The sequence below is a fragment of the Alternaria burnsii genome (assembly GCF_013036055.1).
Source record: "Alternaria burnsii strain CBS107.38 chromosome Unknown 730, whole genome shotgun sequence".
Lineage (NCBI taxonomy): Eukaryota > Fungi > Ascomycota > Dothideomycetes > Pleosporales > Pleosporaceae > Alternaria > Alternaria burnsii.
Window position 1 is genome coordinate 1,565,292 of NW_024066110.1, and position 16,425 is coordinate 1,581,716.

At 50.5% G+C, this 16,425-nt stretch overlaps 7 protein-coding genes across 7 annotated transcripts; 4 read left to right on the forward strand and 3 right to left on the reverse strand.

The window, feature by feature from the left end:
- Positions 1-894: 894 nt before the first annotated feature.
- GT037_003945 (gmc oxidoreductase) lies at positions 895-2,913 on the reverse strand (the record flags this gene model as incomplete). Its single annotated transcript, XM_038928992.1, has 3 exons — positions 895-2,221; positions 2,275-2,632; positions 2,739-2,913. The coding sequence occupies 3 exons, from the start codon at positions 2,911-2,913 to the stop codon at positions 895-897; spliced, it is 1,860 nt and encodes a 619-aa protein (XP_038788699.1).
- Positions 2,914-5,032: 2,119 nt separating this feature from the next.
- Positions 5,033-5,932, forward strand: GT037_003946 (uncharacterized protein; the record flags this gene model as incomplete). Its single annotated transcript, XM_038928993.1, has 4 exons — positions 5,033-5,200; positions 5,258-5,629; positions 5,681-5,707; positions 5,852-5,932. The coding sequence occupies 4 exons, from the start codon at positions 5,033-5,035 to the stop codon at positions 5,930-5,932; spliced, it is 648 nt and encodes a 215-aa protein (XP_038788700.1).
- A 1,076-nt stretch (positions 5,933-7,008) lies between these two features.
- GT037_003947 (uncharacterized protein) lies at positions 7,009-9,109 on the forward strand (the record flags this gene model as incomplete). The annotated part of the gene is made up of 3 exons (XM_038928994.1): positions 7,009-7,887; positions 8,162-8,447; positions 8,499-9,109. The coding sequence occupies 3 exons, from the start codon at positions 7,009-7,011 to the stop codon at positions 9,107-9,109; spliced, it is 1,776 nt and encodes a 591-aa protein (XP_038788701.1).
- Positions 9,110-10,258: 1,149 nt separating this feature from the next.
- GT037_003948 (uncharacterized protein) lies at positions 10,259-10,873 on the forward strand (the record flags this gene model as incomplete). The annotated part of the gene is made up of 1 exon (XM_038928995.1): positions 10,259-10,873. One exon carries the CDS (start codon positions 10,259-10,261, stop codon positions 10,871-10,873), a length of 615 nt encoding a protein of 204 aa, XP_038788702.1.
- A 437-nt stretch (positions 10,874-11,310) lies between these two features.
- On the reverse strand, positions 11,311-12,524 carry GT037_003949 (wd40 repeat-like protein; the record flags this gene model as incomplete). Its single annotated transcript, XM_038928996.1, has 2 exons — positions 11,311-12,229; positions 12,301-12,524. 2 exons carry the CDS (start codon positions 12,522-12,524, stop codon positions 11,311-11,313), a joined length of 1,143 nt encoding a protein of 380 aa, XP_038788703.1.
- A 435-nt stretch (positions 12,525-12,959) lies between these two features.
- GT037_003950 (uncharacterized protein) lies at positions 12,960-14,062 on the forward strand (the record flags this gene model as incomplete). The annotated part of the gene is made up of 3 exons (XM_038928997.1): positions 12,960-13,097; positions 13,153-13,630; positions 13,695-14,062. The coding sequence occupies 3 exons, from the start codon at positions 12,960-12,962 to the stop codon at positions 14,060-14,062; spliced, it is 984 nt and encodes a 327-aa protein (XP_038788704.1).
- Positions 14,063-14,537: 475 nt separating this feature from the next.
- Positions 14,538-15,977, reverse strand: GT037_003951 (geranylgeranyl pyrophosphate synthetase; the record flags this gene model as incomplete). The annotated part of the gene is made up of 3 exons (XM_038928998.1): positions 14,538-14,940; positions 14,994-15,320; positions 15,370-15,977. 3 exons carry the CDS (start codon positions 15,975-15,977, stop codon positions 14,538-14,540), a joined length of 1,338 nt encoding a protein of 445 aa, XP_038788705.1.
- Positions 15,978-16,425: the final 448 nt, after the last annotated feature.

Genomic DNA, 16,425 nt, shown 5'->3' on the forward strand with positions numbered 1-16,425 from the left:
AACGGTGAGGTTGTTTATTTTCCCAAAAGTTTGTCTTTTTACATGCATAGCGAGGCGCGTATTGTGGAACGATACCACGATCTGAGAAAAGGCTGCAATGCCAAAGATCCTGTACAATAGTCAGACAAGTACGAGTAATGCGTAAAGCGGTGCTATCGATGGGGTCTCTTGGAGGCGTAGTCTGAATGTCCAAGGTGATGACGTGCACGCAATATGCTCGATGGATATGCGACATTTCTACTCAGCAGCGGATCGCATTGATTACTTATACAGAGGGTAGCTGGAGACGTTATTGTACATATCCGCATGCAAATGTGAGCCTATGATCAAAGAGCCAAACACTATCAGGATTTGGGAGAATTCCGAACAAGAGCCAATGCGGTGCTATATAGTGCTGTTCTCCTTCGTCTTCTTCTTTCGCCCATCAAACGCTTCACAAATAAGTCCGTTCCCGTTCAGACTCAATCCAACACGTCAACAGACATGAGCTTCTTAGCATGTATATGCCCATTACCAGACCTACCATGAATCACTTCCTCATGATGTCAACTTAACGCAATACCTACCAATCTCGAATGCTGTGTTTTTAGACATGATCGAGACTCAAATATGGTTTACGCTAGACTAGCGTATTTTGCTTGACACGTCTTCTCTCCATCCAGCCCAGCCTCGCAATTCGACTTCCATCAACTACATCGTATTGCATTACATTGGGCTGCAGGTCACTATGGCCTCAGTCTGCTTACATACGTATAAGCAGGTGACAGTACCATTTCTTGCCTGAACAGGCAGTAGCAAACGTCACGATGACCGGAAGTCTATATGCGGTAAGTTCAACGAATGATTATGTCCTTTAATCTACATTCTATCTACATCTGCAGTATCGAACATTCTTCAACCGCGGCTCTTGATGATGCTCGCCGCCTTCTCACCAATAGCATACATTGTCGATTGAATATGTTGAGAGGGGATGAGAGGCATAATGGAGGCATCGATGATGGACAGGTTCTTGACGCCATAGAAGAGAAGCTTATCGGAAACACAGCCACCCATCTCTTCCGGCATCATAGGGCAGCTGCAAGAAGGATGCGCGAGCGACGGTGTAATGGCTTGCGACTGAATCGAAACATTAATGATGTCTTCATCGCTTGTGTACTGAGGACCTGGCGCAAGCTCTACAGGCGAAAACTTCGCAAGCTCTGGACGAGCCCAGACCTGTCGAATCCAGCGCACGGAAGATGCAAGAATAGCCTTATCAAGGGGATTGCTCATAGCGTTGTACAGGATAACTGGCGGACCTTGAGGATTGGCAGGGTTGATCATAATTGTGCCACGAGAAACTGGCTTCTCAAGAGCGACGAGCTCGTACGAACCAGATGCTGGGATCGCGTATTCCGTCATACCAGCCTCGGGGTTCTGATACAGACCAGCTAGAATCTTCCGCTGAGCGCGAACACCCTTCAGCAGCTTCTTGTTGTTCTTGTAGATAGAAGGCAGATACGCATCATCTTTCTGGCCCGTCAGTTGCTTGGCAAGGCTTCGGTACCTCTTAGGATCAATTTCGGGAAGTGGGATGAAAGCCAGACTGTTGCCTCGTGCCAGTGTCAATGGTCCTGTCCTGTTTGCGCGGTATTCTGCCCACGCTGAAGCGTTGAAGGCAGGATCGGTATCCAGAGAAGTCGGGTTGGGTGTGCTCATGTTGGAAATGTTGAATGCGACACCCATATACGGGTGGTCCTGGAAGTTTGAACCAACAGCGTCGTTCTCAAGCTTCACGGGAATACCGGCAGCCTGAAGGACAGACTTTGGTCCGATACCACTGACTTGGAGAAGCTTCGGGGTGTTAAATGCACCCGCAGCCAGAATAACTTCCTTCTTCGCATAAACGACTGAGGTCGTGTTCGTCTTCTTATTGGTAATCTTGACACCCTTCGCAGTGAGTTCCTTACCGCTGTCGAACACGAGCTCCGTTGCAAGTGTGTCTAGAAGAACATTTAAGTTCGAGCGAGTCGAAACAGGCTCATAGTAAGAGTTACGAGCGTGTGATCTTTCGCCAGTCTCAGGGTTCATTGTGTTCGCCCACCATGACGCGCCGTACGCATCTCCGTTGTTACCGTCGAGCTGCATTTTCGCGCCCGCACCCTGGAAGGCTTTGAAGTAGTCCTTGGTATCGGGATACTGGAAGTCTGAGATACCGATCTTCAAAGGACCATTCCCGTAACTGACAGTGTACGTTAGCGAGGCTGGAGCATTGAGAAGAATACGCTAACTTACGCCGTAGGATCCCAGGTTATGTTGAACTCTGCTGCTACATCTGCCGGTGGTGGGATGAACGTTGTGCTCTTCTTGTAGAAGGGATACATGCCACTCCAACCCCAGCCCTTGTTTCCTAGCGCCTCCCACGCATCGAAGTCGGCAATTGAACCGCGATCATACGCCATGCCGTTCACGATAGAACCACCACCAAGTACCTGCGCTGCAAGACCAGCGTATGTAAGATTAGCGAGGAAAGGCTCTGGTTCGGCAACGAAACCCCAAAAGAGTGTTGTGTTGATTGGATAAGTGGCGGCGTAGGGCAAGCGGATGTTCATGTTGTCATCAGCGCCGCCAGCTTCGATGACGAGAACACTCTCTATGAATTAAGTCAGCATTACTGAGGCTCTTGGAAGCTGTCACTGAGTTCGAAGGTAACCGCTCAACCGAGCTTCCGGCAACCTCCGATACGATGAGTGACTTACTCTTCTTGTCTTCAGAAAGACGATTTGCCGCTACAAGCCCAGAGATTCCGCCACCAATGATCACATAGTCGTATGTGTTCTTGCCAGCACGTTTGTGCACTTGAGGGGCATCGCTGGGAAGAGCACTGGCAGCGCCTAGCAAGGCGACTACTGCTACAGTCGTTCGTAGAAACATTGCGAAGAGACGTTCCGAGAACCAGGACAAGCGAGGGACGATGTCAAATGACAGTGGAGTGCAGCCATATTCGCTGAAGTCTCGTGGGCTTATAAGAGAATCTAGGGAGCAAAGATGGCGAGCATCTGCCGTCCTTCCAGTCCCTCGATATGCACGAGTCGTGTGTATACATCAAAGGGTCGCCGCAACGTCCCTTGCAGATGTCGGTATCAAAGCTCCGGCGACAGGCACCAGAATATGAATTCGGCCACGCGAGAGATCGATAGCCGCGCCGCTTTTTCTGCAAAATAGCATGAGCGAGGCCGGTAGACGATGATGAGTTCACGAGATTAACCGACATGGGTGGCTTCCAGATCCCGTAATGCCTTCCCCCGGCGGACGCCAGCTGCCGTCCCGCCAACCCTATATTACACCATCGTCCTCTCACTCCAACTTTGTTCAAATCGCAATACACATAGAGGAAATGAGCTTAGATTTGATGTCTGAGAGGACAGGTCCATCTAGAGATCTGGCATGGTAAGCTCAGACGCGAAGAGGAAAAATCCACAACATTATCTACGGCTAGCATTCTGAAGGATCCGTTTCCAGTGCGCACCATACGCTAACTACCAGTATGTTGGATATCCGAACAGACTCGCCGTACAGGTTCTCATTGGAGGATCGAGGTGGCAAGGTACTTGCTCCTTCTCTTTCTGTGCCAAACTCGCGCATGAGCGGCGCAGCGTGCAGGATGTCGGAAATACATTGCGGCGTGGTTGCGCCGCATCAACCAACGCTTTCTACCGCGGCTCTTCAAGCAACGCCATATACTTTCCATCTACCCGGTAATTCGAACCACGATTGTATAGCATGTGCTATCCTTTGAGATTGACACATGCAATGCGAAGTTGGGTAAGCTCACACCAACATAAGCAGGGTCTACAGAACCCTCCTACCCCTGTCGGGGGTATACGGGGGGAAGGAACGGGTCGGCTGACGGTCGAACATTGCCAGTTCGGCCTGCCGCGTCCAATACTCGGCCCCACCGTAACTAGCGTAATGCAGTGGCACTTGAGATGTCGCGATCCTTCGTCTCAGACTTATGTACGCTGCAGCAAGCATCGCTCGGGGACGGCTCAGCAAGATGCCATGATCTCTATTTCACATTACGTACAAAAGGGCATGAACATTAAGCAGAGGACGTATTTGCTTGGATAACAAAGCAAAAAGCGAGCAGATCGCTAAGTTGACTTGACCACAATTTGTTTACCACTAGTCTCGAAGAAACGAACTGCATCCAAGCCCCCACGGGCCTCACCATTATCGGTTGCTCGCTAACCCAGTCATCCAAGTCGCTTTCAAAAGCTCGGATGCGATTTCACTTGTACTTGTGAGAGATTATCTCAAAGCCACCTGGACGACTTTCTGATATGACCAGTAGGAAGCATTCCCCCAGCAGTCACAGGCGAGCCAAGAGATGCCACTAAGAATACTCTACTAGTTTTACAAGCCATATCTATGGCCATCTGACCTGGGGATTAGTGCAAGTCATACTATATGCATATAAGCGATTGTCAAATGTTGCGATGGTCTATACCGTTGGTTTTGTGATGTATATCAGTAGCAATGACTTCAGGTGGATGGGAGTGAGGATCAAGATGCCTGGAATAAATCCTACACGGGTCCCGCGCAACGAGATCACCAGATCAAGCATTTGGACCGTAAGAACTTCCGGTTTATGTATGCGGCACAGTTTAATAAGATGTAAGAAGACATAGAACAACGTTCTTGCTATATCACTCAACCACTCACAACAAGCTCCACACGGCACACGATCTAGCGGACCGGGTTGCTAAAGGAATCAAACTACTTGTTCCGTTGCCGAAGTTCTTGAAAGCTTAGACTCACAGAACGGCTTCGGGACGCATCCCGTTCGAGACGAGTGGCTGTCACATTGTTGGTGACTGAAGTATGAATGCCCTTGCAGTGGGCTAGTTGAGAACTACCCAGCACCTTGGAAAGCTTGCAGGCGCCAAACGAGCCGCATTTTTTATCAGTCATATGTAGCAGTACTCGTGCCATCGAAGTTGAACTTTCTCGTCCTCCTATCCCGAATCTTCTCCATCGATTAACTTCCAACATGGCGGATACGAAGCAGCAAGTGTGGCCGAATCGTGGACTCGAGATTTTGGTCTCAAGTTACATACTCTCTTCACTCAGTATTTTTACTCTTGCTTGGAGGATCGTGTACGGTATCCGAACTAAGCGGAAGCTTTTAATATGCGATTATCTTCTGCTCATCGCTGCCGTGAGTCGACGCACGCAACCCATGCCACTGCGAGAGTACTGACAACTATACCTTTAGTCGATGGACATAACTTCAGCGTACGTTCGCTGGAAGATAGTCCAATACGGTCAAGGACGTCACATGGAAGACCCCAGCATAACGCCAGGCGACTTCCTGAACTACAGCTACTATCTCTGGATTATTCAAATCGTAAACCTGATCGGCGTTGCAATCCTCAAATTTTCCATTTGCGCTTACCTACTTGTCCTCAAATTTTCAAGAGTGTACTTGGGGTTCGTATGGGCGAGTATCATTATGGTATTCACTTTCAACCTATTGATTCCGATAATGAGCGTGTTCTGTTACACGCCATTTGAAGCGAATTGGAACAAAGCCATGCCTGGAAGGTGTTTCCTTTCGACGGGGGCTACGGGACTATCATATACACAGGTGAGTATTTAGTTCTCCCGATCTCGAGACGTAATTGCTGATATTGATCAGGCGGCTTCAAATATCATAACAGACATCGTATATGTGCTTGCCCCTTTACTCTATCTCTCTACAATTCAGCTATGTCGACGGACACAGTGGGGTTTGCGGGTGGTTTTTTGTTTGGGTTTGGTGTATGCTACTCGCCCCAGATATTTGTTCAGCGCGCTAACATCTCGCTAGGGTGACGACTTGCTCGATCGTGAAGGCGACTACACTTCCCGCTCTCCTCAAGACCAGAGATCCGTCATGGGAAAGCACTGATCTGGTGATTTGGTCCGGAGTCGAACTCTCCGTAGGCATTCTTATCGCCGCCCTACCGCCATTACGAAAACAGTTCGATTCGCTATTTCGACGTGTCATGCCTTCCACTTTCCTCAACAGCAGACCTAGAACACGTGCGGCCAGCGGCGCAATACCACTCTACGAAGTCACCATAGGTAGTAAAACAACTCGTCGGAAAACTCGTATAGAAGGGGATGGAGATGATGACGGGGATAGTGAACGGCGAATATTGGGAGTACATGGCAAAGGCGAGATCACGAAGACAGTGGTGCACGAGGTGAAAAGCGAGGACAGAGACAGTATACAGGAACCGGATCGGACTCTTGAGTATAAATGAAGCCGATATGGAGCTAGGCAACTTTGCGAAATTGATCCAGGCGCCTTGATGGCAGCGTAGCCTCCGTGCATACTAATCGAGCTCCTATCCTTCCATTGCATATCATTGCACGACCCAGGATATCAAGCACGGCGAATAATCTCATATGTACTACTCCAAATATGCAGTGAAAACTGTAAGCGCGTACGTCGCTAGCGCGCGTGTTTTTTCGTAGGCAGCTCCGATGATTGTCGCACTCTTCAACGCAAATGCCTTCTAATTCATTACGAGCTTTCTCAAAAATGAGTAATCTGCTTCTGGAGCTCAGAGCTTATCAGACTTGATGAACTCCTTCGTGATACTCGAAGGCAACGCATGATTCAGGATATCTGTACGCTCCTGACGTCATCGACATTGACACGGACACCTTCTTTTTCTATCTTTGCCCGCAAATGGGGACCCGGGAATTCAGAATGCCGACTAAAGGTAGACGTATTGTTCATGATCTGCTCGTATTTAGAGCACACGACTAGTCACTTGGTCTTGTCGCGGTTGTGATTGGTATACCGGGTCACCGAGATACCGTACAGCAGGCCGCGGACGCCGACACGGCACGCCTAACAGTATGCTTCCAAGGTAACATAAAGCAACTCAACATCGGCTACTATAATGCGACAACTTCTCATCTCATATCATATCAAGTCACTCGAAAGACCACCACTCAACCCCATAACCTGTCATGACTTCTCCGGTTCTCGTTTTCGGCCCCACTGGAGGGGTGGGTGGCGCTGCTGCCATTGAAGCACATAGGCGCGGTGCCACAGTCTATCTTGCTATGCGGGACACGAAGAAAGGGTTGAAGGGAATTGAAGGAGACGGAAACAACTACGTCCGCGTTCAAGCTGATTTAGCCAAGCCCGAGACGATCAAACACGCCGTCGAGACATCCGGTGCAAAGACAGCCTTTGTGTATGTCGTACATGAGATCCAGGACGGCATGCGACGCAGCTTCGAAGCGCTGAAGGAGTCCGGTATAACATATGTTGTACTCTTGTCTTCGTTCAAGGTCAAAGATCCCCTAAACTCAGAGACCAACAAGAAGGACAAGATAGCCGCTTTCCATGCCGCGGCTGAAGGCGCACTGAGAGAGACGGGCATCACATACACGGCCGTACGACCCGCGTGGTTCAACACCAACATATTTTGGAACCTTGGTGACATTAAGAAGGGCGAAGTCGAGCTCCTCTATCCCGACGTAGTGTATGACTACCTCGCCCCTTCAGACATCGGCACGGTGTGTGGTGCACTTCTCACAGTGCCACGTTTTGAGAAGGAAGCGGGACAGTCTATCTATTTGTGCGGTCCAAAGATTATGAACCAACGTGAAGGCTTTGGTGTTGTTAGCAAAGCATTGGGAAAGGAGATCAAGATCAAAGAGATTGACGAGGAGAGGTATTTCGAGAAGTTTGGCTACATTCCCAGGCCGATACTCGACACACTGGTGCAGGGGATGAGAGAAAGCAACGCGGGGAGCGACGCTTACAGTGAGATCTATGAGAAGGGGGCGGAGAATGTGAGGAGGTACACGGAACGGGAGCCGACACAGTTTGAAGAGTGGGTGAAGGAGAACAAGGCGTCATTTGCGTAGCTTGGATGTTGGTATCAGTCGACAGGAATACTCGGTGACGTGCATGGCCATGAACGGGGCTAAAAGCAAAGTGATGGGCGCGGGTGTCAGCTACTAGTCAGTCCGAAAATAGTATCGCGCGCGTGCCCTGCATGACCTTCCCGAGGCGAGTTGACGCAGGGATCTGAGATCATCACTTGACTGCTGAAACCTAACAAGCGCCAGCTAAACTCGGTCATTCACTGCCACGACACAAACCCCACAGTCTCGCTGTTCTTCCTGCTCAAACCACCGATACCTGTCAACTGAGAAATCGAAACATTACTATCGCAACGTCCAAACCCACCGGACCGGCGCCATGGCAGCGACAGTCCAAGCATCGCCGCCAGCGCCTCCACTACCGACGAAACACGTGCCAAACGATGCGCATACGCCGACTTGTCCTTCGTGTGGCAGCAGTATAGACATGATGGAGCTCCAAGACGCGAGGCAAAGGATAGACGAGCTCGAGGCACAGATGGAGCGCTTAAAGGAGAAGGCAACCGCAGCTGGTATGCTCCCGTGGGCGTTAGCCGTCACCAGGCCAAACTAACAACCCACAGTGGACAGGTGCGCCGACTACGAAGACCAGATACGCAGCCTCCAAGCAACCCCCCACAACGCCCCTAGCCTGCCCCGTACCCAAACCTCGCAATCCGACATCGTCAACCCAACCTCTCGCCCCTCCGTCGACGCCGATCCCCCACGTCCCACAACGTCAAGCTCCACAAAGGCCTCCCGTTTCTCTTTCATCACAAGCCGCTTCCCGTCGCCCGCCAATGCCACATCTATGCCCCCGCCTCCCCCACCCAAAGAAGCATCCACCGCTCCACCCGTCGACTACACGCTACTGAATGAGCTGGAGCGCGAGCGTGCCCTACGCGCCAAGGCCGAAGCACGCGTCCAGACGGTGGATTCGGAGATTGAAGAGCTGAGCGTTCAGCTCTTCAGTCAGGCAAACGAAATGGTTGCCGAAGAGAGACGGGCGAGAGCCAAGTTGGAAGAGAGGGTTGAGACTCTGGAACGCAGGGACAGGGAGAAGATGGGGAGGCTGGATCGTCTGGAGAAGGCCGTGAGCAGGGTGGAGAGAGTCAAGGCGCTGCTGGGCGACAAGGAAGACATGAAGAGACAGACGATTGACAGCGGGTTGCTATCACCGCCGGCTAGGAGGTAAAGACTTGTGCCAGTGGTGTCGTTGTTGTTGTTCTTCCGTGTCATTTGCCATGATACCCATTTAGTTTTATCTTCTGCAGTTTAGCATAGCGTTCGGCGTGGCTGCTATCATCCATGGTATATTTTAGCGTCTGGCGTTGGTACCGGTATCTGGATACGAGGAAGATTCTCTGACTCATGACCAATAATATCAGCTTGTTCTGGTTGTGGCATTAACCACTATAAGCCTAATATGAATTCGATGGGCTCCGGTTTAGGACGTTGTAGTTTGGTCCACGTGCTCTTGGTTCATATGAACATCGCATCTCTGGTACGCCATACTTAGATTACTCGCAGCCTGAAACATGACATTGATTGGCAGATTCTTTTTGGTTGACGTTGGACAGCATGCCTACTTTGTTGTAGCTTGCTACTATAGTTCTCATGATGTATACTGTGTCGCGTCTTAAATTGCCGACAATGACGCGCTGAACATGATTATGAGGACGTGAAAAGCGCAAGACTGAACAGCTCCGGGCGAGGCAGAATCATAATACCACGTTCAATAATCTGTTTGGGGTGCTAGATGAGATGATTGGGTACGCACAATGTGTACCTGTGAACCAGCATCGAGATCTTCGCTATGCTCCTTCTGGCGTTTTTTAGTGGGGATTGAGTAATGAGAAATGTTCTTACTTGCTCAGGTATACGGTTCTGGTTGCGAGCTTCGAGCCGACTGAGAAAGGTGGGGTTTTGGCTAGTTGTTTTCCCTTTTGCTACGCCCACACCTTGGTAGCCATGATTATGCGGTGGTTCGTCGCGTCGTAAGCCCCAATTGTTCCTAAATTTGTTATCATCATGTTGAGAAGACTCATCAAATGTTGTAGAGACCTACGGGGGCTTTCGTCATATAAATCGAAGCAGGTGCCCTCCTTTCCTTCTCTTTCCTTTCTTCAGTAAATACCAATCTTACTCACACCAAGTCTGATATTGAAATTTCTTTGATACACCACCGAAAGCACCAACACAACGACGACAATAACAACAACAACAACCACTACACATTCTTCGTCACAAACACAAGAATAAAGTCAAGCACTTTACGTTCCGCCTTCAAGTAAGCTATACCAAGCCACTCGCAAACATCAAGCACATCCTGGTAGCCATCAAAATGGTTGCTAGATACCAAAGGATCAAGTATCCCAATCCTGGAGAAAGACAACATGGAGAATCTATGGCTGCACAGTGGGACCTTCAAATCCGCAAGAAGCAGGACGAGGCCTACTCAAACCTGATCAGGGAATTTTTGCCAAACCAGCCCCCTGTTGGGGTCTACCGCAACCTTCGCGGAGACTTGCTGAAGATCGTCCAGATAGATACTGGTTTCATGCGTGAAGATTCGCCTGATCTCCAGGAGATGCTGGAACCTGGCCACCTTTGGATGCCAGCGGTAGTCTCTGGGCTTCCTGGAACGCAGTTTAACGAGGAGAGGGAATACTTATTCGATCATTTCAAATATGTCTTGGTGGAGCCTTTGGAAATTGGTTTTAATAAGGTAGCGATAAATGGTGTGGTGGTGTACCAGCGTAAGCAGATACGCGTCGCTATGAACGCCGAAAAAAAGACCGTCTGGGAAGCCGTTGAGACGGATCAATTTGATCCGTCTCAACAGTGTTTCTTCGGGGCGCCAGATGGAGACCCCCAGGTAAATCCTACTTCGACTCCCCGGCCAAGTCGTACACCGAGTTCCGATTCTGCTGTCAATCTACCCATCACTCCTCCGTAGCAGCTTGATACCGTCAGGATGGTATCACCCTCTTTATATCACCTTCCTGACCACCCTGCGTTAGGCGCTTCCATCAGTGATAGCATCAAGTCCTCGCTCGACAACGATGTCGCTGCCCCTGGCTTAAATGACGGCTTCCAGCATAGGCTTCACGACGACAAGTTCCACGACATGCCTGCCTACGCGGACAATAGTCCGTATAACAACTACGTACCTGCTCGGGGTTGTGGGCCGAATTGAGTTTTAGCAGCGAGGGTTGTCAGGCATAGGTTTCCTGTTCGCATGGATTCTACTAATCAGGTTTCTTTTAGGCAATGTTCTTCGACTTGTATGCTACTTCTTAATAACAATATCATCCCAAATATAGTCAGCTTGTTCCACGCGTAATCTTTGGTGTGTTTACTTATCCTTGGAGTCCAACTACCTGTTGCGGGCGACTAATATCTCCAAAGACACAGTAGACGATCGTAGAAGCTCGTAGATATGAATGTCCGTTGGCCTTGACTGTTAAGGTCTGGTTGAGAGTCGCTGCCATAGTTCATGCTCTCATGCTCCTCGAACTTGGCCAGCACTTCAATTTGCCAATCCTTGGAAGCGCTCTTGGTAAGCCTTACGATCCTGGTCCCAGCATGCATACAACTGACAAGCAGTAGGATAGCCTCTGGCGGTGGCTCTGATCTCCACTTCTCTACGCCGTGATGCGCTGGCAGCTTGGGGTTTCGCTCCAACAGCTTTAGCCGCCATACGCCACCACCGAGATTGGCTTCCGCAAGAACCTGGCGACGGCCAGAGATGGGTACATGAAGAAGCCGGATATGATCGTCGTAGCTGCCGGTCACTATCAAGCCACCCTCACTATCAAGATGCACTGGGAGGATAGCAGTGACGCCAGCATCATGTATCTTCCCATCCATCCAAGGTACGCTTCCTCCAGAGCCATCCGACAGCTCAGCAAAACGAAGGGCGCTGTCGTCTCCGCCAGACAGCAGGCCCGAGCCATCTGGTAGGAAAGCGAGAGTCCAGGCTTCCAGGTCATGTGAAGCGACCTCCATCTTCGTCGGCGCATCAGATTCGTCTTCCGTATCTATTACGCCGAGACACACCTGCCCATTCGAAAGCGTCATACCGACCATGAAGGATTCCGGGTGCCAGGTAAAAGCGGTGATGAGAATATTTTCTGGAAAGTACTGGATGGTCTTGATGTGGGCGATCTTGGGGTCTCGCTGCCATGACTGGAGCTCATAGATAGCAAAAGCCCCTGTGGATGTCGCAACACCAAAGTTGGAGCTAGTAACATGTGTCAAGAAATGGATGTCCAGGATAGCTGATGGCGTAGATAGGGTTTGGATGATGTTACTGCTCGACGTCAGTACCGAGTTTGACCGCGTCCGAGCTGCTACATTGAACTTGCAAGCTGTCTCACGTACACGATGTCACCATCAACTTGTACCAATATCAGACTGCCATTACGCTGCTGATTTTTGGCGCTCACTTTTCCATCGTGCGGAGCACTACCCGCAGATTCCTTCTCATCCTGTTTTTCGAGGTTGTACGTGCCGACTATCGCATATTGAGGATTTAGCGGGAAGAACTCAATACAACTAGGAGGCAGGTCAAGCTTGAAAGACGTAAGCGATTTTATCGAAGACATGTTGCTGAGGATGGTGTGCGATAATTTGCCCGCCTCTCATTTCGGTTAGTGGGCCCAATGACTAAGCGCGGTGACGCAATCTTGGGACATTCTCAACTTGCACGTTCCCTCCTAAACGCTCAACGCTGCTTTCCACACATCGTCATGGTTTCGGGCGCATACGAATCTGATAAGCTGCCCGCGAATCATGCTCAAGATCTGCTGAAGATATCGACGCCGTCAGGTTGATGCCTTGCTAACCCTGGCTTCGCCGTATCGTTGCCTAAGCTAATCCCAAAGCGTACAACAGCTGACCACGCGACATTCATCGCTGAGATCTATTAAAGAAGGCCAAACACGCGTCTTGTCGTATCTCATTACTACCATACGCGTTCTGTTCCCTTTCGATACTTCCATATTCTGACTCAAGTGCAATCGACTTAAAAACGATCCACAATGACCGACATCAACGCCCCAGTAGAGACGTTTGCGTCTGGACGCTACTCGAAGCGCAAGAGAACCCAGGTCACATACCATCTCGATGATCTAGACTACTCAGAATCCGAATCCGACTTTGACACACCACAGGCAAAGGTTCGATGCACTTCTGTGTGGACGGGAAGTGGGAAGACTAACGAACGTCCATCAGAAGCGAACAGCCAAGGCAAGCTCCAGACCACTTCCCAAACGCAAAATCTTCCCCTTCATGGAGCTTCCTGCAGAGATCAGGAACATGATCTATGAGTACACTCTTACCGATCCTGCTGGTATCAACCTTGTCGGCACGTTCAAGCACAAGCGCCGTACTGTCGAACGCATCTCAGCCAAGTGCCAGGCGAGCATATCACACGACGGAACTTGGTCAGACGCACTTCCTATGAACGACAATATTAGAAGTCAACACGAACAACCGGCCGCTCTTGTCCCGTCGCTCCTTGCTGTGAGCAAGCAAATCCACCAAGAGTGTATCGATATTCTGTATGGCAAGAACGAATTCATATTCAACAATAGCTTCGCCTTGTACAGCTTCTTAATCAACCTTGGTCCTAGAGGCGCCAAACATCTTAAGACTCTCCGCATTCGAGGTTGGCTTTATGGTCGTGCAATGAAAGGATACAATCACTCCTGTTAGTACTTTTCTCGTGCCCACTGCATATGGGATACATACTGACCTCGTACTTCAATATCTAGGTTTCGCGGCCCTGGTCTGGGCTACCAATATCACCGCCTTCCATATTGATGCGAGTATCGGTTGGTATCGAGCGTCCAAGTATGGAGCTGAGCAACTCTACCGGGACGCATTCCCATGGATGGAAGCTGTTGGTTTAGCACAAGGCAAAGTCGATGCTGTAGTCGATATCATAAAGTTCGGCGAGGATCATTTCGACGTCCTTCAAAATTCTTATCGTCATTCATCTAGCGCCATGTCCAACGAACAGAAGCATCAAGAATTTACGGCAGCATTAAGGAAGTCTCTTGGTGCACAACAGAAGCGGATTATGGCGCCTGCGGTCAAGAAGATCAAAGCCACCAAAAAAGCGGTGGCAGACGAGCAGTGAGTGTTCAGGAAGAGATGATGGAGCATGCCTGACGACTTCATGAAGATCACGAATGATATGGGACAAATGGTGGGACAATTGGTGGGGAAGGTGGGACGGGTAGGGGCAGACGGAGACGGCGCAGAGCTTGATAGGTTCTATCATGAGCTTGTAGCTAAACATATATGTGGCACATGCTTGAAGTTCTCACTATCACGTTTACCGAGTGATGAATGAGTAGGAGCCCAGACATGGAGTCAAGTCTCGTTGAATTATAGGAAGCCCTCCCGATCCCACTCACCAGCTCTTACGAATCACATCTCATTGTCATGTACACAAACCAGCGGTACATTGGGTATTAAGGCGCCTACCACCAGACATATACACATTCCCATCATTTAACGTAAGCCTCGTAAAGCCATAACATGCCGACATTAAACCAACCAGTCATCATGGTATCAACGAGCGTTGAGATGTAGAGCATGAAAAACGTCCTTCATTTCAACACCAACCTCGCCAGCATAACCCTCAAAGCCTCCGCGCCCTCTCTCCCCTCTTGCCCCAGCTCTCTCTCAATAACCCTAACATGCTCATCCGTCTTACTCCTCAGCTCCTCAATAACACTCTTGCTGTATTCGAAGCTCCCTTTACTCTCCATATACCTCAACGCGTACCGCTTGACCTCCTCGTCTGTAGTTTTCTGCTTGAGGATATTGATGAGGATCTGGTTGCTTGGATCGGCGCGTATGGCATGGATGACAGGGAAGCTGAATTTGCCTTCTGTGAGGTCTTCGCAGAGGCCCTTGAGAGTTGTGTAGCCGGATGTGGGGGAGAGGTTTAGATGATCGTCTAGGATTTGGAAGAGGAGGCCTATCGTTGATACGAGGGGTGTGCAGTCACTGAAAGATGGATTAGTTGAGGTGTGGATTGGATTTGGGAAAGGACAAGGTACATGTCTGTTTTCGACTCGGCTTGCATGAGCTTAATTGCTAATCGGAATAAGCCGCCAGTCTTGTTTCCGACCATCTCTAGGTAATCTGCCTCACTTGGACAGGTCAGGCTATCTCTCCAGTATAGGTCCATACCCTGTCCGCGGTGCAGGTTCAAAAGCTCTTCGGTGAATATCTCGATGAGTTTCGGGTTGTTCATGGAGAGCAGAAGGGACAGGGCGCGGAAGTAGACGTAGTTTGCTGAGTTGATTGTTTGTGGGGTTCCGAAGATGGAGTGAGCAACCGGGATACCGCGGCGGAGGAGAGAGGAGTCTTCTACATCGTCGACACTAGGCGACGTTAGTTGGGGTGGGGTGAGCGTAGAGGATGTATGCCTACAGTAAACTCGCGGTATGTAGCATGCCCACTACTTTTGTGATAATCTCCAGTCTTTCTGATGGCACTTTCAACCACAGGTTGAAGGCCGCAATACACTGGCTCCGTATATCCTTGCCGGGATGGCCATAGAGGTAGTCGTACGGCCCCAGTAATATGCGCTCCTTGGCTTCTGTCCACGCGACGCCATTCCCGTAGATGAGCTCCTCGCCTATGTCCTTTGCGTGTTCTGATGGTGGAGAGAGTGGCGTCGGGTAGTTTGTGGTGGCTTCGAGGCTGACGGCTGCTTGGGCATTGTCCATGGGCGAATCCATGTCTGTGTGCTCGGTGCGGGGAGGCGAGTTCAGCTGCGAGGCCATGGTCTGGGGCCAGGGATGTTGCAACGACTGTGGTTGGAAAGGCGCATTCAAAGGGTCTGCAGAGTGGCTCGTCTTGCTTTTCTTGCTCTGGCCCAGCCAATCAATCTCGCTCAGGGGACGCAGGACGCTGGTTCTGGAAGGTTGCTTGGCGGCACCCGTGTTCGCGTTCAAGTTGAGGATGCCCGTGGAGCTTGTGCGGGGCGGGATGGCGTTGGGCGAGGCGAAAGGGTGGTTTGGGGAAGTGGCCGGCATGGTGGAGGGAAGCGCGGAGGTGCCGGGCAGTGTTTATACAAGGCGCACACCGATGCGCAGCCCTCCTCTTTCTTGGTAGACGTGCCTGGCGAGCACACGGCGCCGAGGCTCGTGACAATGCAATGACGGCTGCTGTGAACAGAACGGGTTACCCTCGCAGTGATTACTTCGAGGCTGCAGGATGCGCTGCGAGACGGGGCGGAAAACCGGCGCAGCAAGCTGTCACTTGCTCTGGGATGCCCAGATGCGGAGTCCTCGGGGCGCGTTCTCTTGTCGTCGCTGCTTATGGTGTGGAGCTAAGAGCGAGGTTGAGGGCGACTCTCGGGTAGCAGCTAGAGGCATGCTTGCGGCCCCAAGGCCCTTTTTGCACCTCATCATTATCATACCGAGCTCTCTATCGAATGCACATGTCGAATGCATGGGAATGCATGTATGACGGCAGGCGTCG